The 22,726-nt window shown below is 38.9% G+C and overlaps 2 protein-coding genes across 2 annotated transcripts; both read left to right on the plus strand.

Moving 5' to 3' along the window:
- The first annotated feature begins 6,520 nt into the window (after nucleotides 1-6,520).
- LOC122488355 (olfactory receptor 13-like) lies at nucleotides 6,521-14,772 on the plus strand. The gene is made up of 3 exons (XM_043589651.1): nucleotides 6,521-7,453; nucleotides 13,466-13,537; nucleotides 14,641-14,772. Exons 1-3 carry the CDS (start codon nucleotides 6,521-6,523, stop codon nucleotides 14,770-14,772), a joined length of 1,137 nt encoding a protein of 378 aa, XP_043445586.1.
- A 5,098-nt stretch (nucleotides 14,773-19,870) lies between these two features.
- On the plus strand, nucleotides 19,871-20,812 carry LOC122486512 (olfactory receptor 2A1/2A42-like). The gene has a single exon (XM_043585885.1). The coding sequence runs from the start codon at nucleotides 19,871-19,873 to the stop codon at nucleotides 20,810-20,812; it is 942 nt and encodes a 313-aa protein (XP_043441820.1).
- The last annotated feature ends 1,914 nt before the right edge of the window (nucleotides 20,813-22,726 follow it).

The raw sequence follows: 22,726 nt of genomic DNA on the forward strand, positions 1-22,726 counted from the left end.
CAGCCTGGATGGACCTCCCTATACGCTGAGTGAAAAAAAAAGAAAGTTAATCACATAAGATTATATACTGTATGATTCCATTTATGTAACAATTTTGAATTATCAAAATTACAGAAATGGAGAATATTTTTGTGGTTACAATGAGGGTGGGAAGGACATGCCTAGAAAAAGGCAACAGGGAGAGATTCTATGGTGATGAAAATGTTTTCACCTCGACTGAACCAATGTCAATATGCTGATTGTGATGTTGTATCATAGTTTTGAAAGACGTTACCAATGTGGGGAAACAGTAAAGAGTGTATGGTATTTTAATAATGGTAATCTAATAACCCTTGTATTATTTTTTACACCTGCACATGAACATACAATTATATAAAAATAAAAGTTTAACTAAAAATGAAAAAATTTTAAGTTGAAAACAAGTATTAAAAACGTAATTCTTTTCAACGTTTATTTATTTTTGGGACAGAGAGAGACAGAGCATGAACGGGGGAGGGTCAGAGAGAGAGGGAGACACAGAATCGGAAACAGGCTCCAGGCCCTGAGCCATCAGCCCAGAACCTGACGCGGGGCTTGAACTCACGGACCGCGAGATCGTGACCTGGCTGAAGTCGGAGGCTTAACCGACTGCGCCACCCAGGCACCCCTAAAAACGTAATTCTTACACAAAGATTTGCATAAAAATTTAAAGACCCTTAGATATCAAAATAATTTTGGAAAGAACAAAATTGGAAGCTTTACATTTTTGACTGCAAGACTTAGTATATAATGTTGCATTGATAATATTAGATTAAGGATAAATCGATAGAAAAGAGAATAGAGACTACAATAATAAATCCATACGTATTTCATCAGTATTTTTGACAATGTTGCCAGTGTAACTCAATGGGTAAATGCAGTCGACCTCTTTATAAAAAATAAATAAAAGAACCTCAACCCATATTTCGTACCACACACAAAGATAATTTGAGGCACATCTTAGATCTAAACATGAAAGTAAGTAATAACTCTTCGAGGAGAGAAATTGGAGTATGACCTTTGGATGAGTTGTTTTCTTAAGTTGGAAGCTAAAAGCACTAATCATAAAAGAAGAAATTCAGCTGAATGCCATTAAAACGAATCATTTCTGTTTATCAAAAGAATCAGTAAGAAGGTGAAGAGGCAAACCACATCTGGAAGAAGACAGACTTAGTACACATGTTCAACAAAACACTTGGATCCAGACTCTGGAAAGAATGTCTACAAATCAATGACAGGAGAAAAACAACTCAATTGAAACTGGGCAAAAGATTTGAACAGGTACTTCATACAAAAGATTATTCAAAAGATCAATTAGCATATGATAATGTGTTCAGTACAGCTAATCATCAATAAAATCACAAATACCACAATGGGTAACATTATAAAATTAATATCAAGTGGTGGTGGGAAACTAAAATTATAAAACCACATTAGAAAACTGGCAATATCTACTAAAATTCAACATGTGCCTGTCCAAGGATTGGGCAATTCTATCTTTTATATATACACACTGAACACATGTATAAGAACATTCAAAGAAGTTTTAGTTACAATAGCCAAAAACTAGAAATAACACAAACTTCCACAAAAGTAGAATAAATTGTGAAATGTTCATATTGAATATTATGCAGTATCAGAAAATGATGTATACAACATAGATACAAAAGTATGGATAAATCTCAAGGACCTTATATTGAACCAAAGAAGAAAACATGTATGAAACAGACATGAAAACATGCATACATACTGAATAATTATTCCAATGAGGTTCAGAAACAAACAAAGCTAACCTATTATGATAGAGGTCAGAATTCCTTCCACAGAGTAAGGAAGTGATTTGGGGCAGGTGGTGGGGTGAGGGAAGAAGAAAAAAGAGTTTTTCTCTTGTGATGAAGATGTTCTACATCTCGATCTGGATGGGGCTTACACAGGTGTGTTAATATATACAAATTATTGGATCTATATACTTTATAGCTTTGGCACTTGGTCTGTATGATCAGCAGACAACACGGATTGGAAAGTATCTCTAATAGATAAAGATGTCGTGGAGTCTCTGGAAAGCCCCAATAGGTGAGTCATTGGACAGGCAACAGGAATTCTGCATCAAGGTCTTTCCTTCTATACCAGAAGACAATACACATTTCAAAACATGACTCCTGATGTACTACTGAACCTTAGCAGACTATTCATAGAGTATCAAGTAGCTATAAATGCAGGATTGCTTATTTTGAACTGAGATGTTACACAACCCACCTAATCATAAGATTGAGTGACCATAGAAGCCATACCTCATAAAAAGAATGTGGTATAAGTCAGGACAAGATCAAGTGCAGAAGACAAAAGTAAGCTGAATGGCCCAGATCCTCATGTATCTTGTATCACCAATGGTTCTTCCCACTCAGTGCAGTGTATCTACCGTGGGTGTGGGACCTTAAAGATAAGGGTTAATCTGTCATTTTCCATAGCTGGCAATTCACCTAATCACCTACCTTGTGGGGACAGAAGTTGCCTGAAGTGAGAATGTGCAAACCCCTGGAAATTGGCAAATGGTTTGACTGGTGGGTCACAGATCAGAAGGAGTACTGTTGGAATATTAGGTGAATGGAACACGAAGAATGAGAATCTGTATATTGCACATTAATGCCTAACAAGCAAATGACTGTGTGTGACATAAATACAGAATGGCCTGAAATGTTGGACCTCAAAGGCAAGGCTAAGTGGGATGCTCAGAAAGAGCTGAAAGGGACATCCAAGGAAGACACCATGAAAAATTGCATCTGCAAAGCAGAGTATCTAAAGAAAAATAATAAAATACAAGGGACTGGATTTAGCTGCTAGACACACGTTTCCTCTAAATTTACATAATGCCTTGTTTTTCTAATACTGTGTATGAAGCAAAATGATGAAAATAATTAGTTGACCCAGTTCCCGAAGACTGTCCAGGATGCAGTTCTAACAGATTATGGCTTGAAAATAGCTTCTGGGTAGTTTGTAGATAAATTAGAAGTGCACTTGTTGCTTTTTAAAAGCCCAACATTCAACAACCAGGTACAAGATGATTCTATCAGAATGTCAGCCAACTTTGTTTTTGGCCACCCCAGTGAATGCACAGAGAGCACACAAATGCAGTAGCCATGGCAATAGAGAAGGAGGCGTTGCGTGAATCCAACAGCATAGGCTGCCCCACACCAAGGAGGTTCTACTCTGCTGCTCTCCTCAGCTGACTACATGTTCCATCAGCATCAGAGACCAATGCTGGGCCCTCAATATGGTGCCTTCCCCTTAAAGAGACCAGTAAATCCGTTATGAGCACGCTAATTCCTTCTATCCTATATGGAGCAATGATTTATCATGATTGCAGATGACATACAACTATGAATTTCCCTTTCTTGCTGTAGTATCTTGGTCAGTACCTCGATTGGAGGGCTATTAGAAAATCTGACTTTTGATATGCTTGCCAACAGAATATCACCTTAGTCCATTAGACCTGCTTCACACCAGATGACCAAGGGATTCACTGCTCCCAGCTCATATCGTATTACTCAGAAATTGTAGACCTGATAGAAATTGTGACCTGACACAAAGATTTGGGGCACTGCATTGTCGATAACATCCTGAAGGATATACTGTGATAGGTATATGCCTACACTGGTAGGTAGATTACATATATTTAGCTGCATCCATAAAAGTAGAGAGGATAGGAATTGGCCTCCTGCTCTTACAGAACTCTTTCCCAGAAGGACAGGACCAGATGTTATCAGAAAGGAAAAATGTTCTAAAATGAACTTTTCTCAGCCCCTCCAGGCAGATCAACAAGTAGCAGGGCATGGCTACCATGGATTCCCAGCATAGATGCCCACACACTCTAGATCTATGATCAAGGATGCAGCTGCTATTTAAAATGATGTCATGATTAAGACATTTGAATTCAGGTTCATTTTCCTACTACCTTCAGGATGGTTGGAGAACTAGACCACCCTGAAGAAATAAGGCTGTAGAAATTAATGTCATGTTTCTATTTCACTACCAAAGAATAACCAAGCATGGATCTTTGAATCTCCCAAGGGCCTCCTGAATGTTTAGGACGTGGAACAACATAAAAATTCATGAAACTATAACACATTCGTGTATTTGGGTAGCTGTAATGTTCGTGTGGTGCCAGAGTACGACTTGATATTAGTGTGTATCCTTTTAGCTAGAAAGGTACTACTTTTTTATCTTAACTTCTAAAGATTTCACTCTCTCTCTGGCTTCTTGAAAGACAGAAATAGACAGGGACTGCCATTCCTCTCCCCTCTCAGGAGGATAACAGTGGTTCGGTTCTTCATGTGTCTGTAGGGAGCATGCTGGTACAGGGGAGACCTGTCTCGTATCCCACACAGAGTCTCATGGCAGTTGGGAAGGTGCCCTGTGGAGATGATAAATTAATAAAGCCTTTTCTTAAAGGCAACTTGAAGAGCCAAAATCCTTCCTTGGCAGTTCTCAGATGAGCAACAAGGCTTCTAGTACCATCAGTAAATTCAGCCACCCTAGATATGTTTGCCTTTTCTGCGTGAAGATGTATTGGGATCTTTATACAACAGTCATCTCTAGACATGCAGATTTCCTAATTGCTTTCGTAAGTTCTGGCCAAATATATTTTAGCATCATTTTCATTGTCTGTTAGCTTTTGCTATCACAATTTAATATCATACAAAAGTACATTGTTATTAAGTCTCAAATTTTACTCACTGATAGTTTAAATAATAGGATATTCCGAGTAAAATATATTCTTAATATATCATTATGTTAATACAATCAATGTACTAATGGCTGCTTTTGACTGGTAGCTCTTTCCAAGATAAGGAGGTAAGTATGTACAAGTGACTTTCTGGTAAAGATTTAATATTAAACAAAAATCCCAGCACTTCTCTATTAAAAAACTAGATTTAATGTGTCACTCATACAGGGAAGTCAAATATCTAAATATATAAGAAAGACTATCCAGGGTTATTGAATAAGTGTGCAAATGCTTATCTATTTATTATGTGCGATAGTATGAAGCCCGATTTCCTATCATGATACCTCTACCCAAAGAACAATGGCAGGTGCGTTACAGGAAATCAGTAAATACTTGAAATTATTTTCTACATCCTGGACATGACACTTCTTATTGGAGTGGTTATAAGAGAGTTTCAGTGCACATGGGGTCATTTTTAAGTAAGTTTATAGTTTTATAGCCATTTAAATTAGGATTTATTGTTCATCCTGATTGCCTCCAAGACAAGACGATCTTACGTAAAAGTTGGGAATAAAGTTTAAGTGAGAAGGGTAATGTCATGTTTGTACTTACATTTTATTTTTTATTTTTAGCTTATAAATAACAGTAATTTATTTCTCACAGTTCTGACTCATAGTCCAAGATCAAGGGACATGCTCTTCCTGGTTCATAGTTGGCACCGGCTACCTGTAGTCACATGGTTGAAAAAAAATGTACTTACACTTTAATTGTGAAGTCATAGAGAAAGAAGATTTAGTTCAATCTCTCGAGGACTTCAGAGACCCCTTCTGCAGTATCCTTTACAGAAGTCTAGGAGTTATTGTCAGTCCCCTGCAGAGACAGTGTCTAAAATTGGTATTATTAGAGTGTTTGGCCACATTGAGTCGAAATGTGACAAAATTTTGATTCTGTTCTTATATTTAAGTAAATGATAGTATAAAGCTATACAGTCATTCACATATACGTTCATCTAAATATTGTGGAAAACTAAGTAAGAAAAGTGGTATTTTAGGCTGAAAATAAGTATTTGCACTTGATCAAGAAGAGAGTTGGTGAGATACTAGCTATAGAGGTGACAGTAGATGTAGGAGTGGAAAATGTGTTTATGGGCACCTGGATGGCTCAGTCGGTTAAGCATGTGACTCTTGATTTCCAGTCAGGTCATGATCTCATGGTTGTGAGATCGAGCCCCACGTTGGGCTCTGCTCTGGGTGTGGAGCCTGCTTAAGAGTCTCTCTCTCTTTTTCCCTCTGCCCCCCCCCCAAAGTGTGTTTAGACAAGCAGGTGACAGGTTAATGGCTAATGGTGAATCTGGCTGATGGCATAGCTAACCCTAGTATATTGTTACTCTTAATGAGCTCTTCCAACTCGAGATTAGACTTACTGCTGTTTAAGGACTTTGGCAAAGAAAAGCAGAATTTATTTGAAGAATATGGGATAGCTCACTGAATGAAACAAAAACTGTGTATCTGACAGGTGACAATGTATTTATTTTGAAAATTTAGACTCTGCTAAAAACATTAACGACAAAGGAAACGTGTGTGTGTGTGTGTGTGTGTCTATTTTTAAATTTATTTCAGGGCTACTAAAGTCTTTAAACATTCATTAAAATACATAAAAATGTACTGAAAGTGTTTCTGAATAACTTTCTGTCCTAAAAAAAAGGTTTCAAACAACATAAATTTATTTTGAATGATTTCTCTTAAGTCATATACATTAACTCTATTCCATCATAGGGATATGGGAGCCAATATGACCTCTATCACAGAGTTTACCCTATTGGGATTTCCCCTTGCTCTGAGGATTCAGATGCTTCTCTTTGGCATCTTCTCCCTGTTCTACGCCTTTACCCTGCTGGGGAACGGGCTCATCCTGGGGCTCATCTGGCTGGACTCCAGACTGCACACCCCCATGTACTTCTTCCTCTCCCACCTGGCCATCGTTGACATAGCCTATGCCTGCAACACGGTGCCCCAGATGCTGGTAAACCTCCTGAAGCCAGACCAGCCCATCTCCTTTGCTGGCTGCATGACACAGACCTTTCTCTTTTTGACTTTTGCTGTCACAGAATGTCTTCTCCTGGTGGTGATGTCCTATGATCGGTATGTGGCCATCTGCCACCCGCTCCGATATCCTGTCATCATGAGCTGGAGAGTCTGCATCATGCTGGTGGTGACTTCCTGGATCTTTGGAGTCCTTCTGTCTTTGATTCATCTCATGTTACTTCTACCCTTACCCTTCTGTAGATCCCAGAAAATCAATCACTTTTTCTGTGAAATCATGGCTGTTCTCAAACTTGTCTGTGCAGATACACACATCAATGAGATTGTGGTATTGGCTGGAGCAATTTCCGTACTAGTGGGACCCTTCTCCTCGATTGTAATCTCATATATGTGCATCCTCTGTGCCATCCTCAGGATCCAGTCTGGGGAAGGTCAAAGAAAAGCCTTCTCTACCTGCTCATCCCATCTCTGTGTGGTTGGACTCTTTTATGGCACGGCCATTATAATGTATGTTGGGCCCAGATATGGGAACCCCAAGGAGCAGAAGAAATATCTCCTCCTGTTTCACAGCCTTTTCAATCCCATGCTCAACCCCCTGATCTATAGTCTTAGGAACTCAGAAGTGAAGAATGCCTTAAAGAGAGTGCTGGGGGCACACCTGGGTGGCTCAGTCAGTTAAGCATCTGACTCTTGGTTTCAGCTCAGGTCATGAACTCACAGTTCATGAGTTCAAGCCCCATGTTGTGCTGACAGCACAGAGCCCGCTTGGGATTTCTCTCACCCTCTCTCTCTGCCCCTTCCTGGCTTGTCCTCTCCATCTCTCGTATATATGTATGTGTGTGTGTGTGTGTGTGTGTGTGTGTGTGTGTGTATATATATGTATATATTTATTTTAAAAAATATATATACATATGTATATGTACATATATATACATGTATATATACATATGTATGTGTACATATATATACATGTATATATATATATACATATTACATATACATATATATATACATATTTTAAAAAAAGAGTCCCAGGAATGAAGAGAGCCTATGAAAATATTATGGCGTCAGGTTGATAGTGACCTAGGAAGATATTATCTCAAGATTTCCAACTCTAGATTAGCATGAAAACTATCTGAGACCCTTATTAAAAATACAGTCAGTCTTCTGAGCCACCACTTAGATCACTGATTCAGTGGATGTGGGATATGTCTTAGAGATCTATATCTTGATATATTGTCGAGACACCTGGGTAGCTCAGTTGGTTAAGTGTCTGACTCTTGATTTCAGCTTAGGTCACGAACTCACGGTTCCTGACATTGAGCCCCATGTCAGGCTCTGCACTGACAATATGGAGTCTGCTTGGGATTCTCTCTCTCCCTCTCTCTCTGCCCCTCCCCTGCTTTCTCTCTCACTCTCTCTCTGTCTGTCTCTCTCTCTCTCTCTCAAAATAAATAAACTTAAAAAACATTAACAATAGCTAATTGTAATGCAGCTGGTCCATGAGCCAAGATTTGGAAGCTGCAGATCTAGAACAATACTCTTTATAACATCTTTCTCAAGCTATGGTCTAGCCTCATGCCTCTCAAAGTGTTTTTCTCAAAACACCAGCTCCTCAAGAGGGCTTTAACATAAACTCTATGGTCAAGTAAGTTTGAAAATTATTGCGTATTAGATGCCTTACTTTAGAGCTCACATATCATATTATCATTGTGAAAACTGTAAGAATATCTGCAGTAAAGAAGATTTTTATTCCAGTTTTTAGCCAATATTTTCCAAACTTATTTGATCACATAAACAATTTTTTGTAACACTTATTAGCTGTTTCCAGGACCAGGAAATCTTGATCTGGATTGACTCATTGTGAATATTTCCTATAACCACCTTCTAGAGCAAAATGATTTTTTTCCTGCAAGGTGAGCCTCTAAAGAGGACCTAAGCGCAATACCCTAGATGAGCCTGTGAGAATGTGTGCTTTCTTTGGGTAAAGAAAGTGAGGGTAACTGTTTCTCCTTTTCAGTGCTGGATCATCTGGAGGTAATGAATCCAACCCTCTGCTTCATCTTGGGTCAGCATTTACAGCTACATCTCATGGAATGACCTCATTCAATTTCACAATCTTCTAAATCTGAGATAAAAAAAACTATGCATTCCACTGCTTACCCAGTATACTAAATCTATTTTTTCTCTCCTTGATTTTAAAGATAAAACCAGGGTGCCTGTGTGGCTCAGTGAGTTGAGCTTCTGACTCTTGATTTTGACTCAGGTCATGATCTCGTGGTTCGTGGGTTTGAGCCCCATGTCAAGCTCTGCACTTACGGTGTGGAGCCTGCTTGAGAGTCTCTCCCTCTCTTTCTGCCCCTTCCCCTACCTGTGCTCGCTCTCTCTCTCTCTCTCTCTCAAAATAAATAAACTTAAAAAAAATTAAAAACAAATTTAAAGATAAAACCAAGTTTCTCGGGGCGCCTGGGTGGCGCAGTCGGTTAAGCGTCCGACTTCAGCCAGTCACGATCTCGCGGTCCGTGAGTTCGAGCCCCGCGTCAGGCTCTGGGCTGATGGCTCGGAGCCTGGAGCCTGTTTCCGATTCTGTGTCTCCCTCTCTCTCTGCCCCTCCCCCGTTCATGCTCTGTCTCTCTCTGTCCCAAAAATAAATTAAAAAAAAAAACAAAACCAAGTTTCTCACAGAAATCTAGGAGGATTTGCAAAAGCCACTACTTACACAATGTAGAAGCTTTAACAAGATTTCTCCATTGTTGTGTTTAGAAAATAGAGATATGGGAGATGTTCTGTAAGAGAATGTTTATAGGAAATGTACACGATGAATGATGTATAAAAAGGATATGAATAAAAGATAGAATGTCCAAAGGGCTAGTTGATCCTTTGATGATTAAAAAGTAAACAAAATAGGGAAAGTGTATGATTTATTATTCACTGGCTGTTCTTGAAATAAATTTCAAATGATAGCCTTACAAACAGGAATTTCCTCATTCTCTATATGGAATGCCGTGTGCATTACTGCAATCTCAAAATAAAAAGGGTTAAGTGAGGTTTTTATGCAGTTGCAAAGATTTCCTCCTCATGAAAGTAAAAACAAAACAAAACAAAACAAAAACAAAACTCTAAATTCTATGGTGGCTAAATACATGGGCAAAATTTTGATGCTTTTATTACTTTTACATTTTACAATTTTATTAGTTCTTTTTCTACTGATAGAAGAAAATAACATGTTTTTTAAGGTGTATTCAGTAAATTAATACCTTTTACAAATTGTAATTTTTAAATTGTATTTTGGGATATAGTTAAGGCTCAGGTACTTGAAAAGCCATTGAACTTGAAGATAAGTAAAGTCTTTTAAGCACAGTTATAGGAACGTTTTGATTGTAAATTACACCTTGAAGTAAATTGAAGAAATAAGTTCTATCAAGCTTTAGTGGAGTTAAACTCTGCTGAACAGTTAGGAATATGGGGGATTAAAAGAAACTAATTAGTTACTTCAAAGTGTTTTATATTATTGAACAACTATCATTTAAAATGTTCTTGCTTATGGGGTTAATGTTTAGTCCTTAATAATAAGCATACTAATCTTTCTTGGTTAACCTTTTTCTATGGAAATCCTGATGATCAGGCTATAGAACCACAATTTTAGCCTCAGGGTTTATCTTGTGTGAGGCTTCTTCATTGGGAGTTTATGGGCACTACGGAACACATGGACAGTCGTCAGTGGCTCAATGGATCCCAGAAAAAGGGAAAAAAAGAAACTCAATTCAACTTCTCTTGAAAAAAACTTTGGGGGCCTAAGTCCTGGTCATCAGTTTGGAAGGTCTGGAAACTAGTTTTCTGTCAGTTAATCTGGACTTGATCAGAATTGTCAGAACTGAATGACTCTCACAAAACTCACAAGATAATTATGATTAACCCAGATGCAATTTCAACCTTTATAGTGAAGGTTGTTTCTTCCCAGGGAAAGGAGTACCCATACCCATTATCCAAAATAACCCAGTTCTCTTTTCAAAAATCCAAGAAATGAATAAACAGTAATATATGGCTGAAAGAGCCTAGAATCAGAACAGATGGATTTGAATAATGCTGAAAGGTACTTCTTCAAAACTGTAGAAAAATTCCTCCCAATAGATCACAATTTATTCTTACCATGAACCTAGATGTCTACAACTGAAGTTTCTATACCTTGGGCTGCGCTCAATGAACTAACAAATTCTGCCTCTTTATTTTCCCAGTTTTCAAGATTCCAAGTGAAACATTGATAATAGCAATTGCTATTTTCCATTAATTATATATGTTATGACTTTCTGAAGATATGTTCATCCCTGACTCAGATACTTAGTTCATCAATTAAAAGCCAACATTTTGTTAGGGCGCCTGTGGCTCAGTCAATTAAGTGTCCTACTCTTGGTTTTGGCTCAGGGCATGATCTCATGGTTCATGAGTTCGAGCCCGGTGTCCCTGCTTAAGATTCCCCCTCTCTCCCTCTCTCTCTGCCCCTTCCCTGCTTGCATGCACACACACTCTCTCTATATATAAATAAGTAAACATTAAAAACCCAACATTTTTCAAACCAATTATTGAGACAATTTACCTTGGGAAGTGTTTAAATTATCAAAGTATTGATTTTTATTCTACTTCCAAATGGAAATGATGTCCAAATTCTGGTGGACCTTCAGATAACCATAAGATTGGTGGTCAGAAAATGTCTGATGCTAACAGATAATGTAAAAAAAGAATATATTTTTTTAAAAAATATATATTTTTTGCAATTAAGAGTTAATTATGCTCTGTGTTATTTTCCTTTGTAAACATTTATGTTTTACATATGTTTATGTTTTACTCTGACCACTTTTTAAAATTTCTTATTTTCATTTTTTTAATGTTTGCTTATTTTTGAGACAGAGGATGAACATGCAAATGTGAGCAGGGAAGAGACACAGATAAAGGAAGACAGAGAATCCCAATCCCAAACAGGCCCTGTGTTGTCAACAGTACATGGGGCTTGAAGTCATGAATGGTGAGATTGTGACCTGAGCTGAAATCAAGAGTTGGATGCTTAAACCAATGAGCAACCCAGGCACCCCTGACCACTTTTTGTTTAAAGTAAGCTTGGGGCGCCTGGGTGGGTCAGTCGGTTAAGCGGCCGACTTCAGCTCAGGTCACGATCTCGCGGTCCGTGAGTTTGAGCCCCACGTTGGGCTCTGTGCTGACAGCTCAGAGCCTGGAGCCTGTTTCAGATTCTGTGTCTCCCTCTCTCTGACCTTCCCCCATTCATGCTGTCTCTCTCTGTCTCAAAGGTAAATAAACGTTAAAAAAAAAAAAAGTAAGCTCTACATCCAACATGGGCTTGACCTCATGATCCCGAGATTGAGAGTTGCATGTTCTATGGACTGAGCCAGCCAGATGCCCCTACTCTGACCACTTTTAGAGTTGTCCCTAAGTTAAAACAATGTTACCTTGATATGTACTAGAGAACATGTACTTTTGAGATGATGCATTTCCCAAAGTTAAAGTTTGTTTGGTATCATAAAAATTTATATTTAATTTCCTTATTGTCTTAGTTCAAAGTTCCTACTTTTTATAACTGATAGTCGTACAGTGATGAATGAGAAAAACCCTATTATTTTCACAACTTCAGTGTGCCGCTATTTTTTTTCTTTTAAACATCAGTTTCCAGATATCCACATTTTTCTACAAGCCACCTGAAACATAAAAAGAAAAGAAACTTGATAATTGTAACTTAATTTTCCCTAAGTTTATGGGATAACCCCAGGAAGCCAGGAATCACACTGTAATGAACTAATTAGTTTGTGAATCTCATGCTTGATTGATAAGAGATTTCTCAGATAACATTTTGAGTCCCTCACATCCAGTATAGGAAAACAGTAGGATGCAAATAAACATGACATCATCACAGGTAGGAAATTCTCTCCCAACCCAGAAGAGGTAGGAAGCTTTAAGGGGAAGATGACTTCCAGAGGGTTCTCTCCCCCTGGCCTGAGGGACTGGACCCCTAGAATCTCCTCACCTCAGAATCGAGATTAGAGAGTATTGCCAAGGCTGACCTATTTGAGTGGTTTGTGTTCTAGAAAACCCCTCCTCAGGCATGTTCTAATAAGCCCCACTGGGACTCCGTGTTTCTCCTCAGACTCCCCGGTCTGCTCCCTGCCTCCATAACCTGCTCTCTACAGCATCTCCACATCTTGAGCTGTTGCTTGGAACCAGCTGATTTTTCAGGGTCCTTCCTTCCCCCCTCTGCTGCTACACAAGGTGGCCCAGAGTACAGTGGGGAGAAGCTGAAATACAGAGGTGAATGCCGGAGCTTCTTCATTGTCTGTCACACTCGTTCTGCTTCTTTCTGGTTCCCCTGAACAGCCTGATGGTTTGGGAATTAGGGCAGTGCTGGGATTCACGAAATCCAAATAATGCCAAGTTTTCCAGGGCCGTAATGACAGGTGTTGTCTCAGAGGCGTGCTCTGTGACTGGTTGTGGTTCCTGATCGTGTGTCCTGCTGGGGATGAGAGCAGAACTAGGGAACTGCTTTGTCCCCTTCCCAGTGGAGTGGGCATGCACTGTATCTCGCAGCCCACCCCTCCAGGGAGCCCTTAGACACTACCGACTAGACTGAGGCCATAGGAGAATAAAAGCACCTTTTCTGAGGATTCTGCCACCTTTGCAGTCAGGAACAGGAGTGAGGGTTCTGCAGCTCCCACAGGCGCTCCCAGAAAGCACGATCCTGCCCAACCTTGAGGTATTTTTCCCCTTCTGGGGTCCCTGAGTCCAAACGTGGGAGCTAACCAGGCCACCTTATTTTACTTTATCATTAATTCCTCTTAGACGTGGGGTAGCATCTACACTTCTGTGGACTATCACTCTGTTTCTGACAATCTTTATTTTAAATGTTAGAGAAGTAAATACTCTTTATTAATGTTAAACATATATGCTCATCGTTCACATTCTATATGAATAGTTTCAGGGGAATATTAGATGCACATTTTATAGACAAATTATATAAAGATGTTTTGGGTTTCGAGTTTGGTTAATTTGCTTCATTGGTGGAGAAATATCCACGTGATAGACATTTACTTAGAAAAGATAGCACTAACAGAAGGAGTAAGAAATTCCTGTGTCACGCATTTAAACAGAACATATGGAATAATCTTAGCCAAAGAAAATTACAGGAGGGTATATTACAGAATGGTGTTATGTCAGGAAAATTAACATGTTGGTTATTGTATAAAATATGCATTTACTTATTGTCAACACAGGTACAGTGGGTACTAAATCTATGTCATATGCTCATCTTAAGCTTAGCATTAAGGACAGCTAGAATGTATTCAATAAATATGTGTAAGTGTTAGATTTTTTCATAGCTTGGAAGATAAGTTTGTGCAGTGGGGATGGGAAAAATATAGAAAGGGGACCACGGTGTTAGGTGCTGGTGTGTGAGGTGGGAGAAGGACGAGATAGTCAATCATTTCTTTTTATAGGACTTTTGTGTTTAATGTGTATCTTTTTATTTATCACTGCTTTCTTCTGAAGCACCTTTGTACGAGAAAATCTTCACAAAGCTCAGCACCATCCTCCTGCTTTTACTATGTGCTTCCACAGTAGCCAGCACATAGGGGGCACTCATGAGTATGATCAACTATTAGCCTTTAACAGATTCTCCAATAGGCTATGATTACACAGAACTGACACCTAGTTCTTTACGGTCCACAATAGTTCTTATATCCAGAAAACTCACTTATCCTATCAGCCCTTACCCCAGAAGAACACTCGGCAAAGTCTTGGCTTGTAACCACATAAGCAAATAAGATGAATCAGTTTTCAGTCTTTCCTTGCTACTTGCAGGTGAGTAGTCCTAAGCTTCCTCTGAGTCAAGGATTAACAACAGGTGGTGATTTTAGGAATTCTGCCTTCCCCATGCCCACTACTTTAGAGGAGAACTTGCCAGCTCATCATTCTTCAAGATTTACTGTTTAAAACATAGCTACCTTATGACCCAGCGATAGAGCTACTAGGAATTTATCCAAGGGATACAGGAGTGCTGATGCATAGGGGCACTTGTGCCCCAATGTTTATAGCAGCCCTTTCAACAATAGCCAAATTATGGAAAGAGCCCAAATGTCCATCAACTGATGAATAGATAAAGAAGATGTGGTTTATATATACAATGGAATACTACTTGGCAATGAGAAAGAATGAAATCCTGACATTTGCAACAACGTGGATGGACCTGGAAGGTATTATGCTAAGTAAAATAAGTTAGAGAAAGAAATCATATGTTTTCACTCCATATGTGGAACTTGAAAAACTTAACAGAAGACCATGGAGGCAGAAAAGGGGAAATAATAGTTTCAAACAGAGAGGAGGCAAACCATAAGAGACTCTTAAATACAGAGGAAAAAACAAGGGTTGATGGGGGGGGCAGGGGATAGGGGAAATGGGTGATGGGCATTGAGGAGGGCACTTGTTGGGTTGAGTACTGGGTGTTTTATGTAAGCGATGAATCACGGGAATTTACCCCCCAAACCAAGAGCACACTGTATACACTGTATGTTAGCTAATTTGACAATAAATTATACACACACACACACACACATACATATATATGTGTGTGTGTGTGTGTGTGTGTATATATATATATATAAAATAAATAAAACATAGGTTCTATCAAGTTCTGATGATTATATGTGAAATTATTTCCTTCTTAGATATTTACTTTAGAAGTTTAGATTTACCTGATTATTCATTAACCAATTTATCCTTTTTGAAATTCTGAAATTGTACCTATGTAAGTTAATGTACCTCGCTATGCCTGAAGGTTACATTTGGACCTGGAACACATTACAGTTTTGAGCCACCCTCATAACCCCCACCAGCCCATAAGAAATTTAATCTGTTTGCATTTCATTTGATTTTGTAAAACTAATGCATGTCATATAGGTATGACATGGTCAGGCTTATTGTCCCTGAAGGCCATTAAAGATGCACAGACAGGGGCGCCTGTGTGGCTCAGTCAGGAGCGTCCAACTCTTGGTTTCAACTCAGCTCAAGAATTCATGGCTTCATGGTTTGAAGCCCCCCATTGGGCTCTGCACTGACAGTGTGGAGCCTGCTTGGAATTCTCTCTCTACTTCTCTCTGCCTCTCCCCCACTTGTGCTGTCTCTGTCTCTCTCTTAAAAAAAAAAAAACTTTAAAGACGCACAAGTTCTGCCTCTCTCATAGACTTTGTGTCTATGCTCCATATGGATCATCGCCTTTATTTTTCCCACAGTCTGTCTCCAGACAGGTAGCCCACACAAGCAACTACACGTGGGTTCACTGTCACATCCTCCTGCCCTGCCTCCCTGAGGTTGTATCAAAGCACCTTGACTAGACTTTTGGAGGTTCCCAAAACTCTCCAGTCATATATTTCCTGATATTCTCTTGTTTACCAAGTCTAGGATAAAATTCATAGACTAAGTATTTTATCACTAATTTGTTGATGTGTCCATTTCTCAGTAGACAAACTGAATTACCATTGGTCAATAATTTGTTCCTATTAGCTACTTATAAAGTATATTTTAACTCATGGTGCTGTGGTCAGCCACTGTTTGTTGATGTAAATAGTAGAGTCTTATGTTTTGGATTTCAGTTATAATACATGTTACAAATATGAAGGATTGAATTAACAGCAAGATGAGTATATTTCCTCTTTCTATTCATTCTAGGCTATGACCTTTAAATTTTTTCCCCCAATTTTACTGAGATAAACTTGACAGGGGCACCCAGGTGGCTTACTCTGCTGAGAGTCCAACTTCAGGTCAGATCGTGATCTCACGGTTTATGAATTTGAGCCCCTAATCAGGTTCTCTGCTGTCAGCATAGAGCTGCTTCAGATCTTCTGTCTCCCTTCCTCTTTCTCTGCCTTTCCCTATTCCTCTCAAAAATAACTATTAAAAAAAATTGACATACAACACTATATAAGTTTAAAGTATATAGGCATAAGGATTTGACTTAAAAATATTGTGAAATGGTTACCACAGTAAGTCTAGTTAACATTTATCATCTCAGATAGATACCTATATATATATATATATATATACACCTATATATATACACACAGAGCTATAGATATATATGTATACATATACACACCTGTAGATATATATGTGTATATATATACACCTATAGATATATATGTATGTATGTATATAGAAATATATATATATATGTATGCATATGTGTATAGAAAAAGAAAAGAGGTTTTCTATTTTGTGATGGGAATTCTTAGAGTTCATTCTCTTAAAGTTCAAATACAGGGGTACTTTGGTGGCTCAGTCGGTTGGGCATCTGACTTGGACTCAGATAATGATCTCACGGCTTGTGGGTTCAAGCTCCACATTGGGCACTGTGCTGACAGCTCAGAGCCTAGAGTCTGCTTCGGATTCTGTCTGTCTGTCTGTCTCTCTCTCTCTCTCTCTGCCCCTCCCCTACTCCCCCCTCTCAAAAATAGACATTAAAATTTTAAAAAAAACGCTCAAATATATCATACATAATTGTTAACTATAGTCATGATATTATACCTGACATCCCCAGTACCTATTTATCTTAGAACTGGAAATTGATCTTTTGATCAATTTGATCAAAAGATGTTTTGACCACCTTTTGCCAATTCCCTCTCCACCCACCCCCCTCCTCAGGTAATCACAGATCAGGTTTTTTCCCTCTATAAGTTTGGTTTCATTTGTTTATTTGTTTTAGATCCCACGTATAGGTAAGAACATACCATATTTTCTTTCTCTGTCTGTTTGATTTCACTTAGCACAATGATCTCATGTTGTCACAAATGGCAGGATTTCTTTCTTTTCTATGGCTGAATAATATTCCAACATATATGTATACCAAAACTTCTTTATGCATTTATCCATCAATGGTCACTTAGGTTGTTTCTGTGCCTTGACTATTATAGGTAATGCTGCAATGATTACGGGGCACAAACATCTCTCCCACATGGTGTGCTCTTTTGGATATGTTCCCAGAAGTGGAATTGCTGGGTGATATGCAAATACAATTTTTAAGTTTTTAAGGAACTTCCATATTATTTTCTTTAGTGGATGCACCAATTTACAGTCCTACCAACAGTGCACAAGGGCTCCCTTTCCTCCAGCATTTGTTAACCCTTGTCTATTGGATGATAGCCATTCTGACAGCAGTGAAGAGCTATTTTATTATGGGTTTGATTTGCATTTCCCTTATGATTAATGATATTGAACATCTTGTCATGCTCTTATTGGCTGTGTGTCATCTTTGAAAAAAATGTCTATTCAGGTTCTTTGTCCATTTTGATTTGGTTATTTGGGAGGTTTTTTCATGTTTTGTTGTTGCTTAAATTTTTTTAATGTTTTTAAATTTATTTTTGAGAGAGAGCGAGCACAAATGGGGGAGGGGCAGAGAGAGAGGGAGACACAGAATCAGAAGCAGGTTCCAGGCTCTGAGCTGTCAGCACAGAGCCCAATGCAGGGCTCGAACTTATACACTGTGAGATCATGACCTGAGTCAAAGTCAGACACTTAACTGACTGATCCACCCAGGTGCCCCTGTTGTTTTTGCTGTTGATTTGCATCAGTCCTTCATATATTTTGGATATTAACCCCTTATCAAATATATAGTTTGCAAATATTTTTTTCCTTTTCATAGATTGTCTTTTTTTGGTTTTGTTAATCATTTATTTTGTTATGCAGAAGCTTTTTAGTTTGATATAATTCCACTTGTTTATTTTTTTATTTTGTTGCTTGTGCTTTAGGTGTTAGGTGTGTGTGTGTGTGTGTGTGTGTGTGTGTGTGTGTATTTTTGACAGAGCGAAACAGAGTATGAGCAGGGGAGAGGCAGAGAGAGAGGGAGACCCAGAATCTGAAGCAGGATTCAGGCTCTGAGCTGTCTGCACAGAGCTCAATGCAGGCTTGAACCCACGAACCATAAGATCATGATTTGAATCAAAGTCAGGTGCTTAACCAGCTGAGCTACCCAGGCCTCCCTAGGTATATTTAAAAAATCATTGCCAAAACCCATGTCAGGAAGCCTTTTTCCTGTTTGCTTCTAGGAGTTTTAAGGTTTTTCATCTTATATTTAGGTCTTTCATCCATTTTGAGTTAATTTTTGTGAGTAGTGTGAGGTAGGAGTCTAGTTTCATTCTTTTACATGTGAATATCCAATGATTCCAGGACCATTTATTGAAGACAGTGTCTTTTCTCCTTTGGCTCCTGTGTCAAATATTATTTATATGAGTTTATTTTGGGGCTCTTGATTCTTTTTCATTGGTCTGTATGTCTGTTTTTATGCCAGTATCACACTGTTTTGATTATTATAGATTTCATATATAGCTTGAAATCAAGAAGGGTGATGACTCCTGCTTTCTTCTTTCTCAGGATTACTTTGACTATTCGAGGTCTTTTATGCTTTCTTAAAATTTCAGAATTTTTTTCTACTTCCATAAAAGTGTCATTGGAATCTTGACAGGAATTGTATTGAATAGATGGCTTTGACAACTATGGACATTTTAACAATATTAATTCTTCCAGTCCACGAACATGGGATTTAGATACTGATAGAACTCAATCATGATTTCAGCTGAAGTAAGTGAAATTATTTTCTTTTCCAGAGACCATTCTCATTTAAAGCTCCTCTTATTTCTACTATCTAGAATTTCTCTTACATATTTTTACATATGTAGCTCTGAAACAATCCAGATTTCATGATTATTTTCTTTGTAATATGGTTTGATATTTCCTAATTCCATCACAGTGTCAAAGGCTCCATGTGGGTAATCACATAACATATTCCTCTTCTGTAAAATTAGATGTCAGATTAAGAATTTAGCTTAAAGACAGTTAAATTTGTTTAAATAGGTAAGCCTGCCTGCCTTCCTACTTTCCTTCCTCCCTTCCTCCCTTCCTCCCTTCCTTTCTTCCTTAATTCAGTGACTTCTTAAAGTTGTTTCTTAATAATTTTGTACATACCAAAAATTTATGAATAATAAAAGAGTTGTTTTAAAATAATTGTGTCATACAGCTATCTGGTTCTCTCTTTAATAGTAAAATGGAGAAAAATCAAACAATGGTTACAGAATTCATCCTACTGGGATTTTGTCTTGGTCCAAGGATTCACATAATCTTTTTTGGGCTCTTCTCCCTGTTCTATGCCTTCACCCTGCTGGGGAACGGGCTCATCCTGGGACTCATCTGGCTGGACTCCAGACTGCACACCCCCATGTACTTCTTCCTCTCCCACCTGGCCATCGTTGACATAGCCTATGCCTGCAACACGGTGCCCCGGATGCTGGTAAACCTCCTGAAGCCAGACCAGTCCATCTCCTTTGCTGGCTGCATGACACAGACCTTTCTTTTCTTGACTTTTGCTCTAACAGAATGTCTTCTCCTGGTGGTGATGTCCTATGATCGGTATGTGGCCATCTGCCACCCACTCCGATATTTTGTCATCATGAGCTGGACAGTCTGCATCACCCTGGTGGTGACTTCCTGGGCATGTGGCTCCCTGCTGGCCCTGGTCCATGTGGTTCTCATCCTGAGGCTGCCCTTCTGCGGGCCTCATGAAATCAACCACTTCTTCTGTGAGATCCTGTCTGTCCTCAAGCTGGCCTGTGCTGACACCTGGCTCAACCAAGTTGTCATCTTTGTTGCCTGTGTGTTTATCTTACTAGGGCCCCTCTGCCTGGTGCTGGTGTCCTACACGCGCATCCTGTTCGCCATCCTGAGGATCCAGTCCGGGGAGGGCCGCAGAAAGGCCTTCTCCACCTGCTCCTCCCACCTCTGCGTGGTGGGGCTCTTCTTTGGAAGCGCCATTGTCATGTACATGGCCCCCAAATCCCGCCACCCTGAGGAGCAGCAGAAGATCCTTTCCTTGTTTTACAGCCTTTTCAACCCTATGCTGAACCCGCTGATCTACAGCCTGAGAAATGCAGATGTCAGGAGTGCCCTGAAAAGGGCAATGTGCAAGGAAAGTCATTCCCAATTGGAGTGACATTGGAATCACCAGACTAAGTGCTTGATCACTGCCCAAATCCAGGCAATTTCACTTTTCTCATCTTAGGTATACCTAAAGGACAAGCCCTCCTCTTCCTTTGAATGAAAAGCTTTAGATATGTTGTATTCATTGATTATCTACAAGTGTGATTTTATCAGATACGATCTTTTTCTTTTATTGCTCATTGAATTTAATATCTGTGACATTAAAAAATGTTTAAGTTCATTTTCTAGGTCCCAAAGGTTGAACACAGTCTATCTCTCTCTCTAACCTAAGTATTTAAACTCACTAAACTGTATATATCATAAGACTTAGGGAAAAAAAGAAAGCTGCAGTGAAAGATAATGACCCTCCAAACCCAGAGGCACACTTGTCCATTATCCCAAAATTGTACTTGCCCTATTAAAGAATAACTGTTAAAGAAACTCAGAGGTATTTACTTAACATGTTGCATGATGGTGAGAAATTTTGTATGAAAATTAACTCACATTAGGAAGTAAACAAGCAGGCTGATCGAAAGAACAAAATTAATGCAAAGAATATAGGAAAAAGGAGAGAAGAAGGAAAAATCTGTAGACAGGATGGGAATAGTGCACATTGTTTATAGCTCTAGAGATAAACTGGTTACTCGTAGGTAACAAAAGAGCAAAACTGGGCATTCTCTCCTTGAATAGGCTGATAAGGGGTATCAAAGAAAACATATATTTAGGGTTGTTTGTGGATTCGCCAGAAAACTTTGAGTGTAAGCTGTAAGTTATCTAGATGTACAGAGTATCTCAATATGTGCTTTTCTTTTTTATGAGAGTCTTTTTATTAGCACATCCACCTTGCTTGTCCACATGTACATAATTTCCCTCATTAGATGTTTTATCCTTGAAATAGGAGATTTGACCAGAGAACGTAAGTGGCTAGTAGAGTATAACTGGCTATTTGGGCTTGGTAATGCACTGGTTTTTACTAATTCATTCTACTTTACAAATCCAATGATTAGGGATGAATCCCACACATTTCAGGTGGCTTTGTAGGGTGTCACCTATAAAGTCCATTTTCTAACCTGCCTGGAGACTAAAATGGCCACTTTGTGTCCAGTCTTTCACAATTTCATATTAAGAGTGAATGGAACACTTGTTCAGAAGAATACATGTGTTGCCCTTCACTTGGGAATCAATAATTACTCAACCCAGGGGCACTTTGGTGGCTCAGTCAATTAAGCACCAATTCTTGACTTCAGCTCAGGTCATAACATAACCTCATGGTTCATGGGTTCAAGTCCCACGTTGGCCTCTGTGCTGACAGTGCAGAACCTGTTTGGGATTCTTTCTCTCTCCCTTTCTCGCTGCCCCCTCCCCTCAAAATAAAAAAATCTTCAAAAAAATAATAATTACTCAACCCAATTTCTAATTACTGGGCAGCAAAGCTCACTAAATGTGAAAACAAAATGGGTTTTTATAATACTAACATTTTGGTTAATGGCTTTCCCAGTGCCATACTCTATGAAATGATAACACTTGACATAGACTATCTCATTGAGGCATTATAAAAAAGCTGTGAAGAAGGTCCTATTGTCAGTTTGATATACACTTATACCAGAAAGTAACAAATATCTGGCCTTTATCTTGACGGTCTGGCTCCCAAGCCCTCAGTACTTAACAGTATGCATTGTGTGCCTCAACATCAGTGTTATCGATAAAGAACAAAGCTAAGTTATCCCAAAGGTGAATGTGTTACATAAGGAGGGCTTGTTTCCAGCCTTCTATGCCACAGTGAGCTGATCTGTGCTCTGTAAGGCCTAGAAGATGAAATCATTTATGGGAAGTTGGTTGTTGTGCACAATGATTCCCATGGGCAGAGTTGCAAAAATCATTGGACTTTTAAAGGAACACAAAACATAAAGAAGATGAAGATAAAGGC

The sequence above is a fragment of the Prionailurus bengalensis genome, chromosome A2, assembly GCF_016509475.1.
Source record: "Prionailurus bengalensis isolate Pbe53 chromosome A2, Fcat_Pben_1.1_paternal_pri, whole genome shotgun sequence".
Taxonomy (NCBI): Eukaryota; Metazoa; Chordata; class Mammalia; order Carnivora; family Felidae; genus Prionailurus; species Prionailurus bengalensis.